Source organism: Ctenocephalides felis, unplaced genomic scaffold, assembly GCF_003426905.1.
Source record: "Ctenocephalides felis isolate EL2017-DRISC unplaced genomic scaffold, ASM342690v1 CF-g0.4_SCAFFOLD_01886, whole genome shotgun sequence".
NCBI lineage: Eukaryota > Metazoa > Arthropoda > Insecta > Siphonaptera > Pulicidae > Ctenocephalides > Ctenocephalides felis.
This window is the reverse complement of record NW_020538040.1, coordinates 13,938,682-13,957,157: the sequence shown is the minus strand read 5'-3', so window position 1 is coordinate 13,957,157 and position 18,476 is coordinate 13,938,682. Positions and strand designations below refer to the sequence as shown.

The following is an 18,476-nucleotide window of genomic DNA, read 5'->3' as shown; positions in this document are numbered from 1 at the left end:
GACGAAATATAAAAGATGCAAGTTGGATTTTCTGAATGAAATAAAGTTTTTCTGGATAAACATAAAGATTTTGTAAGAAAAGTTGAAATTAATTCAAATTGTGCAAAATAATTGGTGCATTATATGAAACTCATCATAAATATCAACCTTTATTTGCTTTGAATGGGGTCAAAAACCAAATTTCTGGGCTAATTCTGCAGAAAAATAGACTAAAGTGATGACATGTTATGTAACATTTCAGTTTTTATACAAAATGCTACTAAATACTGTCAAAATGCCATGTATTTGCTATGCATTCTGGCGTTTTACACATAAACTGCAACGTCATTCGTATGTTATGAAGCTGAGTCAGGAAGACCCTGTTATCTAAGATAGTTTCTAGGTTGTTTTCTATATGACTACTGTTTATACTCAATACTATCAAAATGTCATGTATTTGCTGTGCATTCAGGCGTTTTACACGTGAACTGCAACGTCACTTGTATGTTATGAAGTTGGGTCAGAAAAACCCTGTTATCTAACACCGTTTTTTGGCATTTGTGCGGTTTTTAGGTTAGGTTTTCTATCTGACAACCTGAGAAAAACGCCTGACTGCACATCAACTGCATGGTTTTTGTCAATTAGAACGATTTTGTATGGAAAGTTCTTCATAACATAGTCTTGCCATAACATAGGCAGAATTGGCTTCTTAATCTTTTTTGCATTTAATATAATTATTTTCTGGACTTATGAATTATTAGCCTTTGAACCAAATTTAATCATTTTGTCGACCCATTTTTCTGATTAAACTTTAATGATTTACACTTATATTATTTAATAGTATATTTTATTCACTTATAATATACAGACATAGTACAAAATCCTATAAACTATTCGTCGTAAACCAATTCTAAATAACAAAACTAAAATAAACATTAATTACTTAAAAACAATATAAATATTTATTAGACATAACAGGGTAATAAATTATTAGAGGTAAAGATGTTTTAGCTAATAAAAATTAATCAAATTTTTCTATTGATAATTTAAACAAAAATATGCGAATAACATGGATTCAAATTGTTTATAAATTTATTTCCAAATTAGTATTTAATAAAAATCGTTTTTTTTATTCGACGTAACATGGCAAAATATTTTACAGACTTTTTAAGAATTAAAATAACTTAAATTAAATTTAGCTCAACGACAAATCAACAAGATTTAAATTTATTTTTTTTAGAATATTACTAACTTATTACTAAAAGTACTTAAAGAATAAAATTGGAAATAATTCTTCTATTCAACTTTCTCTTATAGTAGTTACAACATTTTAAACTTAAGCCTAAAGGAATGTATTTGGTTCGGACGGATTTTAAAAACTAAAGTTTTTATGTATTAAAATATATAATTAGCAATGAACAAATTATGATCAAAACCAAAATACATTATTCACTTAGTCAATAAAATATTTAGAATTTCTGAAACACTAAGTATCAAAATAGTTGTCATTTTAAACTGATGAACTTATTCTCAGAATAAGTAACTTATTAAAATATGAAATTAAAATATTATTTGCTTGTTGACAATTTTTTTGGCAAAAATACATTTTTATCAACAACTGCAAAATCCGAGAATGTGTTCATTAGTTTTTGCTTGATATTTAATTTTGAAGATTTTTGATTTTAAATACAGTCTAACCTCGGTATAAAAAAAGTAAATTAAAAGACGTTATATTGGACGTCGAATTTGTTTATATTTCTACGTTTTTTTCTTACCAAATGTTGAAACACGTATGATCCTCAAAGCGTACAATTTGAAATAGGATAGGGCGGGGCGCAAAGGTCCAACTTGACTTTTGTCAATTATACTTTGAAAACTAAACCAACTACAAAAACAAAAAACTCATATCAAACAAACAACTATCTAACTGTGCTCAGTAAAATTCCCAACTAATTCGTCATTGTGAAACCCCATATTTCAACCCCATAGGCGGGGTAAAAAGCGACATCCAAGGCGTAAACAGTTCCAATGTCTTATTTTCAATTTTTAAGAAATTTCGCGAAATAATAGCTACATTATTCAACCAATGCAAAATATTAATTCTATGAGTACAACCTTGATCTGGTATATTGTCAGATATACTTATCAGCAAAGTTTGAATAACTATTTATTTAACTTATATTTTGCAAAATTGCTTTTTTTGAACTTAATTTACTTTTTTATTTATTATTTTTTACTGTTTACACCTTTGCCAGGGTAAAGGTTCAGTTTTTTTTTTTACCCCACCCAAATGTAAGCTTTTATAAAGGTGATTCAAAAAAGTGGTTAAATCTAATTTATTACAAAACATCTTAAGAAACAATTAAATAAGCTTACTTGAAAATTATCTTAAGGTCTCGTAAACTAAACAACAGTGCTCAAAACTACAAAAGCTACTTATACAGACTTGATACGGATTTGATTTAAATTATTAAGTTAAATCAAACGTTATACATATCTGAATATTACCAGATATAAAATTTTAAGCGAATTAAGTACTTTTCAGAAATTAAAATCGTACTTTAACCCTTTCCACTCGGATGCCGCCGCTCCGACACCAAAATACATATAAATCTCGCAATTCGCGAGTGGAAATGGTTAAATTAATTTTGCATATTGTCATATAAAGGTTTCCATCAATAGGTATTCGTAATCAAAATATGTTCTTTCTATGAATTTCGTTGATCAAATATAGAAACTTATTAAATTTGTGTTTTCCAATTGAGGTTAGACTGCAATTTGTGAATTTAAATTATTATTTAAAATTACATTCCTCCCCATTCCAAACGTATCATGTGCGCAGCTTTTTCACCGATCATGAAAACTGGAGCGTTCGTGTTGCCTGATGTAACACTTGGCATTATGCTGGCGTCGGCAACCCTCAGTCCTCGTACTCCGTGAACCTAAGATAATAAATAAAACAATATATTAAATAGAGGCAAATAAAATCCATTATTTTTGGGTTTATTGGTTTAAAACTGTTTTATGGTCAATTTTTATCTCCAGGGCGATGTTACGACTTCTAACATGCCGGTCAACTTTGATCATTTCTCCGATTTTATCGACATTTTAGACGACCGGCCTACCTGTGCGAGGTGTATATTTAACATCAAAAAAATCTTGAACGGAATCTACAAAACCAAAATTGCACACAATTGATTATTACAGTATCGGAACCATAAACACCATTCACAATTTTAGCTGCCTGCCTTGCATTTTCGCCTTTGTCAAAAAAAATAAAATGTACAGAGTTTTTTATTTGTTCACTTCTATTTTTAACGCTCTGTAACTTACTACTGAATGCACCAAAGAAAAAACAGCAAATTATTTTTCTACTACAAAATGTCACCTTTCCAACGAGCAGTTACTACTACCAAATATAGTACCAACGAGCCATCTACCAAAAAAAATTTATTTTTTCTTAACCTATTATTAATTACATGCCTTTGACTTAATGTTTTTTATGTAACTACTCTATTACCTTTAATTCGTGGTCGACGACCGCTAAGGGGTCCGAAGCGGGACCCATTTTGCAAGAACCTGCTTGATGGTTCTCGGGTCCTGTGTTTCTCATGACGGCGCACTCCCAATATTCATCGCACCCAAAAGGCAATTTTTCGCAACCCTTCACAGGTGTCTCGTCGATTTGGAAACCGTAAGGTCTCAGGGCATCGGTTTGGGTCATTCTGTGACCAAATTTGATTCCTGTGGATAAGGGTAGGCCATATAAAATTTTGAAAAAAAAAGCTTGGTTGGAATAATGGAATACTAAATTTATTAAATAACAGTATATATCTAATGAAATATGTCAATCAATTACTGTACAAATGTTACCTTCTATAAGCGTCTTAAGATCTTTCTCTACGGCAAAGTAGTTTGCAAAAATCTTTGGAGGAGCTTTAGGATCTGGGGATCCAAGTCTCACTCGTCCTCTACTTTCTGGATGTAAAACTGAAGGGAATATATTTACAGTCCTTCTACCATCACTTAATTTTTCACCAACTTGACCAGTTTTTGCACAATCGGCCAAGAAACCAGCAAAGTACATTTGGACATCAGGATGATCAATTGAATGGTTTGCGAATTTTGTTTTGATCATACCAGTTACTTCGGATATACCTAGAAACAAATAATGATTTAAATTTAAAAATCAATAACATCGTATAAAAATATATTATTAATTTTATTCCTGTATCAGACATATCGACTTTGATCTACTCACCAGTTCCAGACATCAATCCATCTCTAAACAAGAGATACTCCATGGCAGTTGCCCAATTCAAAGGAGCACTATCGGTGTCATTGATGAAGTATTTTGTGAAATAGGTGACATGGTTGTGCAGATTTTCACCTACACCTGGCAAATCTACTGTGACTGGAACACCTACAGAATGAAGGTGACCAGCTGGACCTATACCACTTAGAAGTAGAATATGAGGAGAACTGACGGCACCTCCGCAGACAATTACTTCTTTGCGAGTTAACACTTGGCGTCTGTAACCCTGAAATAAAAAATAATAGTAAATGATGAGTGGTAAATGGAAGGTGATTGATTTTTAATAATTGGATACGAATGGCAAAAGAAATGCTAAACATTACTAGTAGAGTTTATCCTTCCATTGAATTGGAAACCTCGTCATTGATCTACCGCTTGAAAATGATTTTTGGACGAGTCATTTAGTTTCTTTTATTTAAATTTCTGAAAACAGTTTTGAATTGGAGTTTTACTTAGTCAGCCTTATGATGAATTAGTATCCCGTTATGAAAAACTTGTTCAAAATTGCTCTAAGGTCTTAAATCTAGTTATTCTCCCAACTTGCTGGTCTTGTGATTAAATTTTTATTTCTTCTCTAATCTATCAAATTTTTGTCCCGGTTTTTGTTATTCTGGTAGAATCATTTACCTGTGGATCTATAAATTCAACTCCATAAGCGATTTTGCTTCTAGGGTGTACCAACACTCTGCTGACAGTGGTGTTGAGCATGATGTGTAGATTTGGTCTGTCCTTTGCTGGACGCAGGAAGGCGCGTCCTGCACTCATTCTGCTTCCATTTCTTGATGTTGATTGGGCGATCATGAATCCTTCGTGGATTTCACCATTCAAATCACGAGCTACATAACCTGGATTAAGGAAATAGTTAGATATTTATACATGATTTCATAAATCGCTAATTCTTGTTCTGAATGAACCGATAAGGGACATCATTTTTTGGACAACATTATCAAGAGTCGTTGTTATTGTTTGAATCTTTGTTAGGAGTCGTTAGTGATCGATTGGAACAATTATTTTTGAAACTGATAAATAATAAATTATTTAGAGACAATGGAATCATTTTTTACATTTAAACAAAAACTAGTATGCTGATTTTTTACATTTCAATAAATTTCATTTACCCATTTCTTGCGCAGCCTTTAAGATAGCTAGAGAGAGTGGTGGATGGTAAGGAAAGTGAGAAACTGAAAGTGGGCCTCCAACGCCATGATATCCTGGATCCATTTGCTCTGGCTGCAAAAAAAAAACGATAATAAATTACTAATAATCAGTATTATTTTTCATCTGCGAGTCTTAAATAAATATAATATTATAATGGTTAAATAAAGATGGTAGTTAAATATGGTGAATGCGATGGTACAACCCAATGGTCGCACCAGGATCTTTTTGTCTTAAACTATTTTTATTATTTTTCAGAGAAATCTGTAACACTGCAAATGCTTTTGAAATTGTGAAGTTTTCGATTGTTTTCCATCATGATATAAAAAATACTATAAATAATAATAAAACAAAACTAGATTAGGTGTTCCAGTTTTCGCAAAGTTTTATAGTAGTACATTGGAACATTGTTTTAAAAGGGCGCTAAAATTTACATAATTTGAAAAAAATACGTACTAAAAAGTGTAAAATTATTATTTCCAAATAATCAAAATGAAATAAAATTTAAGTTTGTGTTTTAAATGTACGTAAAAGTAAAAATTGATACTTCAATGTCTTTAGTTATCTTCAAATTCGTAACAAACATTAAGTCAAAACCATGCAGAAATTCATTAAGATTTTTGGTGTTTATATAGTTGCTATGATTTTTTTTTTTTAATGAGTATAACTTTCAACCTTGTGCAAGAGTTTTGAGCTTGACTGGTGGTCAAATATACTTCAATATGATGAACTTGATGATGAACAATGTATTTAATGTTCGAATGCTTTTTTTCAGCTCTCTTTTCAGAAGCGAAGTTTGTGCAATTACTATGATTATTATAAAATTACTATCCTTTTAATATTAATTATGAATAAGTTTGACAAGAGCCTGAAATAATATCTATTAATAGTGATTACGGCTTGCTTATAAATAAAAAAATAAATAAATAAATCAATAAAAACACATACTGGATTATCACATAATTATATAGATTTCAACTAAAAATGTATTTGCTACAAAATATTATGAAGCAATTTAATATCAAATTACATTAGAGAATGTTCACTATAGAGTTACATAGAACAGTCACAATTCACATTTTGCCATCGTTCAGAATTTTATTATATCTAAAATAATTCATATAATATACCTGTTTATTATCTTCTGATTTGATAAAATATGGAAGGATTTCATCAAAGGACCAACCCGGATTTCCAGCTTGTGCCCAATTATCATAATCCTGTTTTGATCCTCTCATATACATCATGCCATTGAAGACTGATGTACCACCCAGGACCTAAGTAAAAATAAATGTCTTTAATTTATTTATAAGAAATAAACATGATCGATTTTTAATAATTTGGTACGGAATGGCGAAAGAAATGCTAAAAAATGAACAACATGCCATAAAATTATTTATTGTATTAAGAGGCTTAGGATTTTCAACAAGTGTTTTATTTATATCTCAGATTATCAACTAGTTTTCTTTAATTTAATATCCATTAGGTATTAACGAGCAGTTATAGTAAATATTTTAGTTGTGAAAAATGTATCCTAATACTTATGAAAATATCTGTTGAAATTATTGAAATCGGACGCTTTGTTCTCTCTAAAACTAAATTATCATTTTTGGCACTTTTTGCCCCGTATCTTTGAAACGGCTAGACCTGCTTTGTCCAAAAACTATTCAGCACGTCTTTTTATCAATAGGAATCGAATGTTTTTTGAATCATTCAAATCGGTTGAACCGTGTTCCCGAAATCCTCGACGAAAATTTGTATCCGAACACACACACAAACACACATACACACCACACACACACATCTATTTTTTCTAAGGTATGCCAAAATGTTCAAAAACTTCTGAAACGCAAACATATATAAAAATTTTTATTTTCTATTTTTTTACAATTTTTATAACTTACCCTACGGTAAGTTAATAAAAATATGTGGGCCAATTCTACCGTAAAATAGACCAATGTTATAGCAAGGCTTTGTTACGTTCCAGTTTTTATACAAAATGGTACTGAATACTGTCAAAATGCTATGTATTTGCTGTGCGATCAGGCATTTTACGTATGAAATGCAACTTCACTCATATGTTATCAAGCTATATCTAAAAGATGCAATTATTTTAAAATTGTTTTTTTGATATTTGTGCGTTTTCCATCTTAGGTTTTGTATCTAAAACGCCTGACTACATTGACAGTTTTTAGTACCACTTTATATGAAAACTGCTACATATCATAGCCTTGCCATAACATTGGTCTATTACACATCAGAATCGGCTCCGTAGTCTGTATAAATCGGTATGAGTAGACTTACGTATCTTCTACTTATTTACAAAATTTTGAATAGTATTTATTATTTTATTATTCGATTTACCTTTCCTCTCGGCCAATAACACCTTTGTCCATCCTGGTTCAAACAGGCTCTAGGTTCTGGTTCAGTCAGGAAACCGTAGTCAATTTCCGAGCCGATGAAATTTAAAAACATAGATGGTACTTGTGCTCCGGTTGGTTCATCGCCACCTTAATAATAATAATAGTAATATTACAAAATATATTTAACACAAAAAAAAATTAAATTCAGTACTAGTATTTTACCTGCTTCTATCAATAAAACTTTGAAATGCGGAACTTCTGATAATCTGGAAGCGACTACTGATCCTCCAGTGCCTGATCCGACTACTATAAAGTCGTATTCAGGATCAGGATACAATCTGTCCTGTAAAATAGAAAATGAAATTTTAAGGTTGATATTTATAATGAACTTGTGATTTTTGTATTATTGGTAAAGTAAAACTTTACCAACACATAATAATTTTGTTTGAAGAATTATTATTAACATTTTTCAAATATTAGTAGTTCTATCTTTAAATTATTTTTTATTGCAGGAATTCTTATTAAATCAATGGAAACAATTAGTTGTAAGTAGCATTTTGCCTTAAGACAAATCAATGAACTTAATCAATAAGAATTGATATTCAATTATTTAGGTAAAATGTTCAACTGTTTAATTCCAAAATTAAATTTTCGCTTTCACTAAAAATTAATCAATGCAATTTTTTTATGTCTTTCAAACATACTAATAATATCTCTAAATGTATAAATTAATTTGTTTCATTTTTCAAATTTGTTTAACTAATTTTATTTCATTCATTTCTTGTTCTATAAATGTATTTTATTTTTTCACGTGTGTACGTCAACTGTTATCAGTAGCTGTCTTACGAAACACTGAAAAATATACAAATGCTTCGGAATAGATTCGCTGTCACTGAAGCATGCAGTAAAATTCTAAATTTAGTTAAATTTCATAATATAAGCGCTTTAGACCTATATCATTTTTGAACCTTATTAAAGACAAATTTTTCGTCATTCAAAGTTTTATCAAAATCGCCAAATTTTGTTTTTCAACTTTTAATTAAGAAAACATTTTGATAAGTGCCGAATTCCAGAGACGAACTTTACCAAAACTAATTCCAACCAATATCATTCGAACAGTTTTTAATTTTTTGAAATCGAATCAAGATTGTGGTCTAAAACGTGGACGAAAGATTTTACGCTTTTCTGCCAATTACAAAGAAACGACTCAACCGATCGTGGCAAAAATCTGACCATCGATGGTCCTTATCAAAATACATCGTATGACTTTTAAATTTTTGAAATCGGTCCAGCCGTTTTGGAGAAAACGTCGACAAAAGATAAAAAATTTGCTTACATATGCATACATACTTCTTTTAAAATTGGTCTCATTCGATTCAGAATGACTTGAAACGCCGAGAAAACATACTATAAGCAAGTTGTATTTTCTGAAAAATACCCAACTTTTTTGGAAAGTTAAAAACCATACATCTTATTATTAATCATATTTTATCATATTATTAATTTCTTCGGTACGATACGAATATAGACAATCTTTCACTTTTCTGTTAATTACAAAGAAACGGCTTGGGTGATCGTCGCACAAAACTTAACGAACGCTAGTCCTTAACGGGATACATCGAATGGTTTTTAAATTTTTGAAATCGGTCCAGCCGTTTTTGAGAAATCTTCGACGAAAGGTCAATAATCGACTCATATACACACAAATTTGGTCTCATGCGATTCAGAATGACATGAAACGTCGAGAAAACATAGTATAAGCAAGTCAGATTTTCTCGAAAAAACTTGAAAATTTATAAATCATATATCTTGAGTTGATATTAATAACATTTTATCAAAAGAAATTTAAAAAAATCATACATGTTGTGTTAATATTAATTCTTCGTTACGGTGAGGATGTGTGTTTTCTAACTCGCGCTTTATTATACTGCTTGTATTTGATAAATATGGATCGGTTTCTTCGATTCGGCACTCACTTGCGCTTGGTCATTAGCGAGCAGAAAATTATTGTAATCTGTTTGCTAATGAGTCTAGTATAATTTTTTGGTAGCCTCTCGGGGAGAAGAGAGGCTCAAAACAGTCATATTTATTAGTTATATACGTACGCACACACAAACACACACACACATACATATATATATATATATATATATATATATATATGTGTGTGTGTATATACATGTATATATATAGTGTGGGTGTTTCATGGTGTAGTGGTTAAACTCACGGACTCGTATGGACGAGGTGGTGAGTTTGAACCATGCTCTAGACAATCTGCATCGTGCAGTAGCGATGTCCATTTCAAACTTCATCCACTTAAAAATGAAGATCAAATCGGACTATCTTAAAGCTAATATTTAAGAGCTAAAACTTTCAGAGATTTTTTTTATTATATTGAAAGCAATCGAGCCCCTGGCAACAAAAAATCAAAAATATCCATATTAAGGACCACCCTAATATATATATATATATATATATATATATATTTTTGAATAGTCTTGAATTTGATGTTGATATATATGTTTAATTTGAGTTTAATATTCGGGCGTAACATCAATAAAAATAGTATGAGTTTTTTTAAAAAAATTATTTATTTAAAATCCATACGTTTCGGCTAGCATCTTAGCCATCATTCAGTGGTAATCAAGTTAAAATTTTGTATCCTAATATAGCATATGAAACCATTATTAATCCATGGTATGAGTATGTGCACATTGATAAGATATGTATTTTTTAACACAAACATCACAAATGGTAAAACACACTAATAATCATGATAACTTGACAAGTTGTCGAAACTATGTATTTACTCTTCGGAGTTTAGGATAGAAAATTTTCTATCCTAAACTCCGAAGAGTAAATACATAGTTTCGACAACTTGTCAAGTTATCATGATTATTAGTGTGTTTTACCATTTGTGATGTTTGTGTTAAAAAATACATATCTTATCAATGTGCACATACTCATACCATGGATTAATAATAGTTTCATATGCTATATTAGGATACAAAATTTTAACTTGATTACCACTGAATGATGGCTAAGATGCTAGCCGAAACGTATGGATTTTAAATAAATAAATTTTTTAAAAAAACTCATACTATTTTTATTGATGTTACGCCCGAATATTAAACTCAAATTAAACATATATATATATATATATATATATATATATATATATATATATATATACAGGTATCATCTGCGTAACACGTACTTCTATAACACGGATTCGCTCTAACAGGATTTAAGAATTGATACCATCCCCCTTATAACACGGTACTTCTATAACACTGATTTGCTTTAATACGGTTTAAGAATTGATACCATCCCCCTTATAACACGGTACTTTTATAACACGGATTTGCTCTAACGCGGTTTAAGAATTGATACCATCCCCCTTATAACACGGTGCTTCTATAACACGGATTCGCTCTAACACGTTTTAAGAATTGATACCATCCGCCTTATAACACGGTACTTCTATAACACGGATTCGCTCTAACACGGTTTAAGAATTGATACCATTCCCCTTATAACACGGTACTTCTATAACACGGATTCCCTCTAACACGTTTTAAGAATTGATACCATCCCCCTTATAACACGATACTTCTAAGATACGGTTTTAGAATTGATACCACCCTTCTTATAACACGGTATTTTTATAGCAGGATTTTGCTCTATACGATTTCAAAATTGAGCAAAACCCTAATAAAATAAAAAATATAATGGAATCTATTAAAATCAAACTTTATTTAATCTAAGATTAGTAAAATCACAGTATAATAGCTCAATAAATGTGTGAAACTAATGCAAAACATAACTAATATTTGATACTTATTATTCGAGTGCGTACGTTTTATAGATAAATTCTAGGCTTACCCGAACAATTAATGATTTAGTCTTAAACAAAGATCCTTTAAATAAAATGAGCTTAAAATTTCAATAAAGTTAACTTTGCGTATGTTATGTAATATATAAATATCTTTCCGCTAAAAGCAACCGATTGCAAATATTTTTTTTTTGCAAAAAATAACGCACGGATCTGAAGGTAGTACAGAAAACTTAGAGGATGAGGATATCTTGCAAAAAAGGATCGTTTTAGATAATGTATATTACATTTTTAAAAAATTAATAAATATAACAATATTTATTATAAAATCATGATTTGTAGCAAGTTATTTTGAATTCTTGGAACGTTATCTCTCTTTTTGTACTAGTTCTTTGTCCCGTATAACACGGATTCGCATAACACCATACTTTTTTGAAACGTAACTACCGTGTTATGCGGGGGTTACCTGTATATATATATATATATATATATATATATATATATATACATATTAAAAAAAGTTCTTTAGGCACATAAGATTTTTGGATTCTAGGGACCAAATTAAGATACTTTGCTGAAGAAACCATACCTATTGGAATAAATTTTGATGTCTTGTGCATTGACCCAAAGATTCGGGTCAAATTTTGAAAAATTCCTTTTGACCCATTTAGAGTGTCACAATCGTGTCCAAATGTATTACTGACCCCTACCAATTTTGTAAGGCCGATCCACCCATGTCCATGGTTCACCCCCTGGGACCTCTCCTGAGACGTCCCTCATACAAAAGTTGACACCAGAATTTATTTTAGAGGTATGGTTTCTTCAGCAAAGTATCTTATTTTGATCCCTAGTATCCGAAAATCATATGTGCCTAACATTAAGTGACTTTTAAATCGATTCGCCCTAATATATATATATATATATATATATATATATATATATATATATATACACCTAAGTCTGTTTTTACACAGTCTTTTTGTACACGGTTTTGATATAACACGGTTTTAAAATTGAATATTTTTAATTTTTTTACACGATTTTATTCCATTTAGCACGATTTGAAATTTTATGTACTTTATTTTTTTTTGTCAAATTCAATCTTTGCGAAGTATGTTCATATCACAAAAAAGTATTTATGAAAGAAAAAAGTCTGAAACCATCGATAGTATCGATAGTTTGCGAACACTAGCTTAAAGATTTAAGTGAATTCCCCTTTAGCGCGTACAAACAATTTTTACTGGTCAAAGCGAATGCGAATAACTGATGACGACAGCAATTAAATTTATGTTGTTATATTTATGATTATCACTTATTCTATTTTATTTCATTTTTTACCTTAAAAATTGAATAATCTATTCTTTTCGTTCACAACATAGTTTTTTAGTTCCTGAACTTGCAATACATTTAATTTATATTACTTTTAAGATGAGAGTGCATATCTTTTTTATCATTAATTACTATGCTTGTGAAAATAAGCATTATATATTTGATTTAATAAAATAAACATGAATTCTTGTTCTTGAAAATTCTTGTTTTTCACTAATTTTAATAGGTTTTAGAGATTAGGAACAAATCACCCATTTTTGTATAAGATCAATGTCTTTTTTTACACGTTTTTTTTACACGGCTTCTTCTGGAACCAATCTACCGTGTAAAAACAGACTTAGGTGAATATATATATATATATATATATATATACATATATATATATATATATATTAGGGTGGTCCTTAAAATAGTCATTTTCGAATTTCCTTGCTCCCAGGGGCTCAAATGGTTCCAAATAGATAAAAAACAATTCTCTTAAAATTTTAGCTCTTAATATCAACGTTTAGATAGAGCGCAATTCAATCAAAGTTTTGTATGGAAATAGCATGGAAAATTTTTCAAAAATTTTAAAAATGTTTTTTAAATGTAATTTAGCGAACAAATGAATGAATAAAACTCATTCATTTGTCGCTAAGTTATACCTAAAACATTTTTTTTTAATTTTCAAAAATTTTTCCATGCTCTTTCCATACAAACTTTGATTGAATTGCGCTCTATCTAAACATTAATATTAAGAGCTAAAACTTTCAGAGAATTGTTTTTTATCAATTTGGAACCATTTGTGCCCCTGGGAGCAAGGAAATTCGAAAATGACCATTTTAAGGACCACCCTAATATATATATATATATATATATATATATATATATATATATATATTGAATTTGAACATTTATTCTTTGTCTCGCGGCGCGCAATAACGCGATTAAAACAATATCGCGTATCACTACCGTCGCTTACGGTTCCATGAACTTTCTTAATAAAAATAAGAACAAAAGCAAAAATCCAACAAAAGCAATAATTTCTAAGGCGGCAATAAGTGTATCACTGTTATATAGCCCCCTTATTGTGCCTGTTACTGTTATTTTGTTGTGTTGCGATTTTTGCGAAACAATCGGACTGAGTATCTCACGAAAGAGAATCTATTGCAATCGTAGTATCGTGTCAAGGTTAGAATTAGAATAACGAAATAATGCATCTGAGGAAAGCAGCCGGCGTGAATCCTTTTAGTTTCGATAGGTAAAAGACTTCGACTTGTTACTTTAGGAATAAAGGTGAGACCAGGAGTAATTCGAATAATTCGTTCCAGGGTTTGCCTTCTATAAAGCAACATCAAAGTTTAAATATTTAAGAATATGTGCACCAAAGGATTTTTCAAAATCTAAATTATTTCCGGTGATATAGCTGTTTGACCACGATAATCCTTCTCATCTTCCGCAAAACTTTAAAGGCGTTTTCCTTATACTAATCCCAAAAAGCATTTTAAAATAGCATCGTGACAATTTTAAAATCTAAATTGGTTATTTTCACGTGTCGGGTAGTTTATGCTACTTACTTAGCTCAAAATGCCACTTACACATAGTGTTCAGAATTTTTTTGAATTATTTTTATTGTTATTAGTATTAAGATTTAATTTTTTAATTATTTTTTGATCATTGAATTAATTACTTTGAGTGAGCATCAGGATGCACGTGCAGATAAGATAATTTTTCCATAGCTTAAGTAAGTATGTATCCCTTCCGATTATTGTTATATTATCAATTTAATTTCAATAGTACAGTACAGAAAAACTGATTATGGTGAATGTTTATTATACATATTTATTCTTGTAATAAACCCACGTACCCTTCCAATGAAATGCGGGTACGTTAATGCAAATACGGATTATAGAAAAATCCCCATTTTGTAATAGGATTAACATATATTTGTAAAATGCTCCTTCTACTTAATTGTATTTCAATTTTATGTAATAATTTAAAATATATAAGTAAGTATTCATTTAATCGCGATACTAAGCAGATGTTAAGAAACCTAGCGAGTATTAGTTACTCAATCATTTTAATAAACTTTTTAAATTTCTATGTGCATTGTCCTCTTTTCACCTTCTAATGATTACAGTGCACATCAGTTTTTAAAAGTGTAGTAATTAATTTTCTTCAAAGTGATAACAGCAAAGGCATCATTAAGGTGTGTTTCGACGCCTTAACACATAGCCCATTTATTATTCAAATCATTCACATGATTTAAATAATAAATATAGTTAGATGTACATAAATTTTGGTTACGCCATAAAATTTTATAATAATCAGTCCATCCTTGCATTGAAACATAATTCGTATATCTAGCAATTAAAGTCAAACGTTTGGTAAACGAAAAACAAAATCATAGTCCCACTTTGTTTGAAAACGAAGCTTTTAAGTGCAACCTAGAGCTTTGGTGAAATTGTAACCATTGTCAATTAAAGAATTGTTTTAGTTTTCAAAAAAAATTCAAAACTTTTTTCAAAACTTTAATTTCTGGGGCGGCAATTTGCCTTAAGGGGGTATTCTAGTGTAGAAATTAAAAAAAAAAATCGTTTTTTTTTAATTTCATATTTTCAAAGTTTAACTATCTAAGAATATGGGTACAAGAAGGTTTTTGAAAACTTGAATTAGTTTCGGAGATATAGGCATTTTACTGACTCGGTCTCCATACTGGTTTGGCTTCACGCAAAACTTTAAATGCGTTTTTCTCAGAACAGACTTTTTCAGTACTGTTGACACGATTTCTCGAGTTTTAATCGACCGATTCACTTGAAATGTTCAGAGAGTCTTGCTTATAGACCTATCTATAGCCCGAACTAGGATTATCTCCAAATTCCAATTTTTACTATTTTTAAAAAATTCGAGAAACTCAAAAAAACAGTAAAAAAAACACTTTTTTCAAACAGTCGCCAATTTGTAAAAAAAATCTTTTTACTTATCGCTAGTTCGGGCGATTGCGACATCATTGTAGATTAATAATCTTTTTATTCTTTGCATTTCCGATGGCTAGGAGGGCTGAAATCATGTCCAGACTGAGGTGCCAATTTTTTGAGACCACCCATTTCATCATATTCTGCCAGTTTTTACAATTTTCAATTTTTTTATTTTTCAATTTTTGTTTTGTATTTTAATAATATTAATAAACAAGTGGTAAAAATATGGATAGCAAAAACATGCATTGCTTTCTTTTACGACACTTTAAAAATGACCTAAAATACATCGCTCTACACTAGAATAGCCCCTAAGACCCGATGCCATGTATTACTAGTTTGTCATCATACCTTTGGTTTTCCGCACGGGTCTTCCAAATCACATTGTGATCTGAGGAAGACTTCTAACAATCCCATGAAGAGCATAAATGCGGAACCCCCGCAAGTCGAGGCTAACGTTGGACCCACCGGTGGCCCCATTGGGCAGTTGCACGCCGACATCTTTCACGTTGTTCAACAATCTGCAATAAAAAAAATCATTAATAATAATTGTTTAAGTGACAATTTTGCATTGAAATTGCCTAAATAATACATGTCCAGAATATTTTTTGTGGAATGTATATGAACTATGAGATAATTTTCAATATTCATCATATTGCGTCACAAAAACTAACTTAGTAGGAAAAATACGGACAAAATGACACAGTGGCTGGCCTTATTTAAACAATAGATTGGTCACAATCCTGTCAGATGTTGAACGTCATTGTCACAGTTTTATCGAACTAATAAGTTCAGACGTGTATCGCGTCTTCAACAGCTTATTTATCTATGTTCAAAAGTTTATTTTGATGGGTTTTCTGTCATGTTTTTAAGGACATTGTTATTGTTATTTGTAATTGTTTTTATTAAAATCAATAAACGTATGCCAGTACAAAAGTTTTTGATCAATTTTATTGCGATAATCAGATGTCTGATGGCATTTTGATTAATTATTTATTCTAGTTCATTTTCGGACAAATTTACATTTACAACAAAGTGATATAGTAATAGTTTGTATAAACTACAGGCTAGTTTAGAAAAAAGTAAATTGAAACTTGTAAAAGGTGTTTGACTTTTAACTTCTACTTTTAACTATGTTTAAAAACACTTTTTTATCCTGCCTTTGTGAATCATTTATGGTCTTAGCATAATCAGTATAAGAAATTCAGAACAAAATAATATAGTATATGCGCTAAAAGAACAATATCACACTTGATTTTACCACACAACATAATTGCTTCAATAATTTAGTCTATAATTTTCATAATCTCGTACGATATATTAGTTGGTTTTTGGCAATTATAATTTCGAAAGTATATTTTTCTTACTAATAATTTAATAAACATTATGGTTTTATGTTCCAATCTTAGATGAATTAATTTATAAAATCTAGTTCATATGAGCACTCTTCAATCTATGATCAACTTGCTAAATATTCCTTATCCAATGCCAAACAAATGAATTTTTGGCACATGAAACAAAATCTAAATCATTTTTTTAATAAATAAAAATATTTTTGTATTATTAAATAATTTGGTAAAATAAACCTAAATGTGGCATGCATAAGTTTAAAAAAATAATGTATATGCAATTTTGGACTTATTGCGTTATTTATTAAACTGAATTATATAATTTCATCTGCCAACATATACTGTTGATTGTGTTTAGTATATTATTTTAATTTCTGGCACATCTCAGCTGCTTCTCGTAATAATAATGTAGAGATTACATTTTTCTTGTATATTATATTCTAATATTATCTAGGCTCATAATTTCAGCTAAATTCAAATTTCAAGTGAATTGACATTTCTAGCAGATGATAGTTCAAATGTTTTCAATGTCAAACAATAAGTGTTTTTTTGTAATTTTTGCGACTTATTTCTACGTATTACTATAGTTTTATCGTTCATTAAATCTTAAAAATTTCTTTTGACAAACTCTAAAAAGAATTATCAAAACCCGAATAACCGTTTAGGAGAGGTATGAAATCATCACCCGTACAGAAGAATTTTATATATAAGACTAGACAAACTGCCATTCAACTCCAACTCAAAATCCTAAACTTGTAGTTACTTTATATTGTTTTGTAAAAAAATGTATATTTACCTAATATATTATTTTAGATTGCTAGATATTTTTGTAAATTACAGTTAGTACACTAACAATCTACCAAATAGCACACTACCAGGTACGACACTAAAACTGGTTATTATAGACCCCATAAATTTTCAATTTTCTGTAAACACATTGTCATAAAAGTAAATAAATAGTCACACTGATAAACAAATAATAATATACTGGAAAATTTATGATCACAAATTGAATAAATAAATAATAATATACTAATAGATAACTTCTTTGCCTTGTCAAAACGATATTGCACCATCGCCATTCGCTTGCATCTAGTATTGATATTACGCTGTGTCTACATAATCAAATGAAAATTTTGCAAGTATTTGCAAAGATTTATTGTCTATGACAAACAGTAAATTATATTATAAACCGCG

The 18,476-nt window shown here is 29.9% G+C and overlaps 1 protein-coding gene across 1 annotated transcript; it reads right to left on the bottom strand.

The window, feature by feature from the left end:
* Positions 1-2,783: 2,783 nt before the first annotated feature.
* Positions 2,784-16,431, bottom strand: LOC113377589 (glucose dehydrogenase [FAD, quinone]). Its single transcript, XM_026617954.1, has 10 exons — positions 16,282-16,431; positions 8,035-8,155; positions 7,814-7,959; positions 6,580-6,726; positions 5,413-5,524; positions 4,922-5,139; positions 4,241-4,520; positions 3,853-4,137; positions 3,500-3,723; positions 2,784-2,921 (listed from the first exon to the last, which is right to left on the bottom strand). The coding sequence occupies exons 1-10, from the start codon at positions 16,429-16,431 to the stop codon at positions 2,784-2,786; spliced, it is 1,821 nt and encodes a 606-aa protein (XP_026473739.1).
* Positions 16,432-18,476: the final 2,045 nt, after the last annotated feature.

Excerpts from the sequence above, each read along its gene's own strand:
- LOC113377589 (XM_026617954.1), bottom strand. The coding sequence starts at position 16,431 with ATGTCGGCGTGCAACTGCCCAATGGGGCCACCGGTGGGTCCAACGTTA. Across the intron at positions 5,140-5,412 it reads AAAGGCTGCGCAAGAAATGG|GTTATGTAGCTCGTGATTTG; the intron begins GTAAATGAAATT and ends TCCTTAATCCAG. Across the intron at positions 4,138-4,240 it reads TGGATTGATGTCTGGAACTG|GTATATCCGAAGTAACTGGT; the intron begins GTGAGTAGATCA and ends ATTTGTTTCTAG.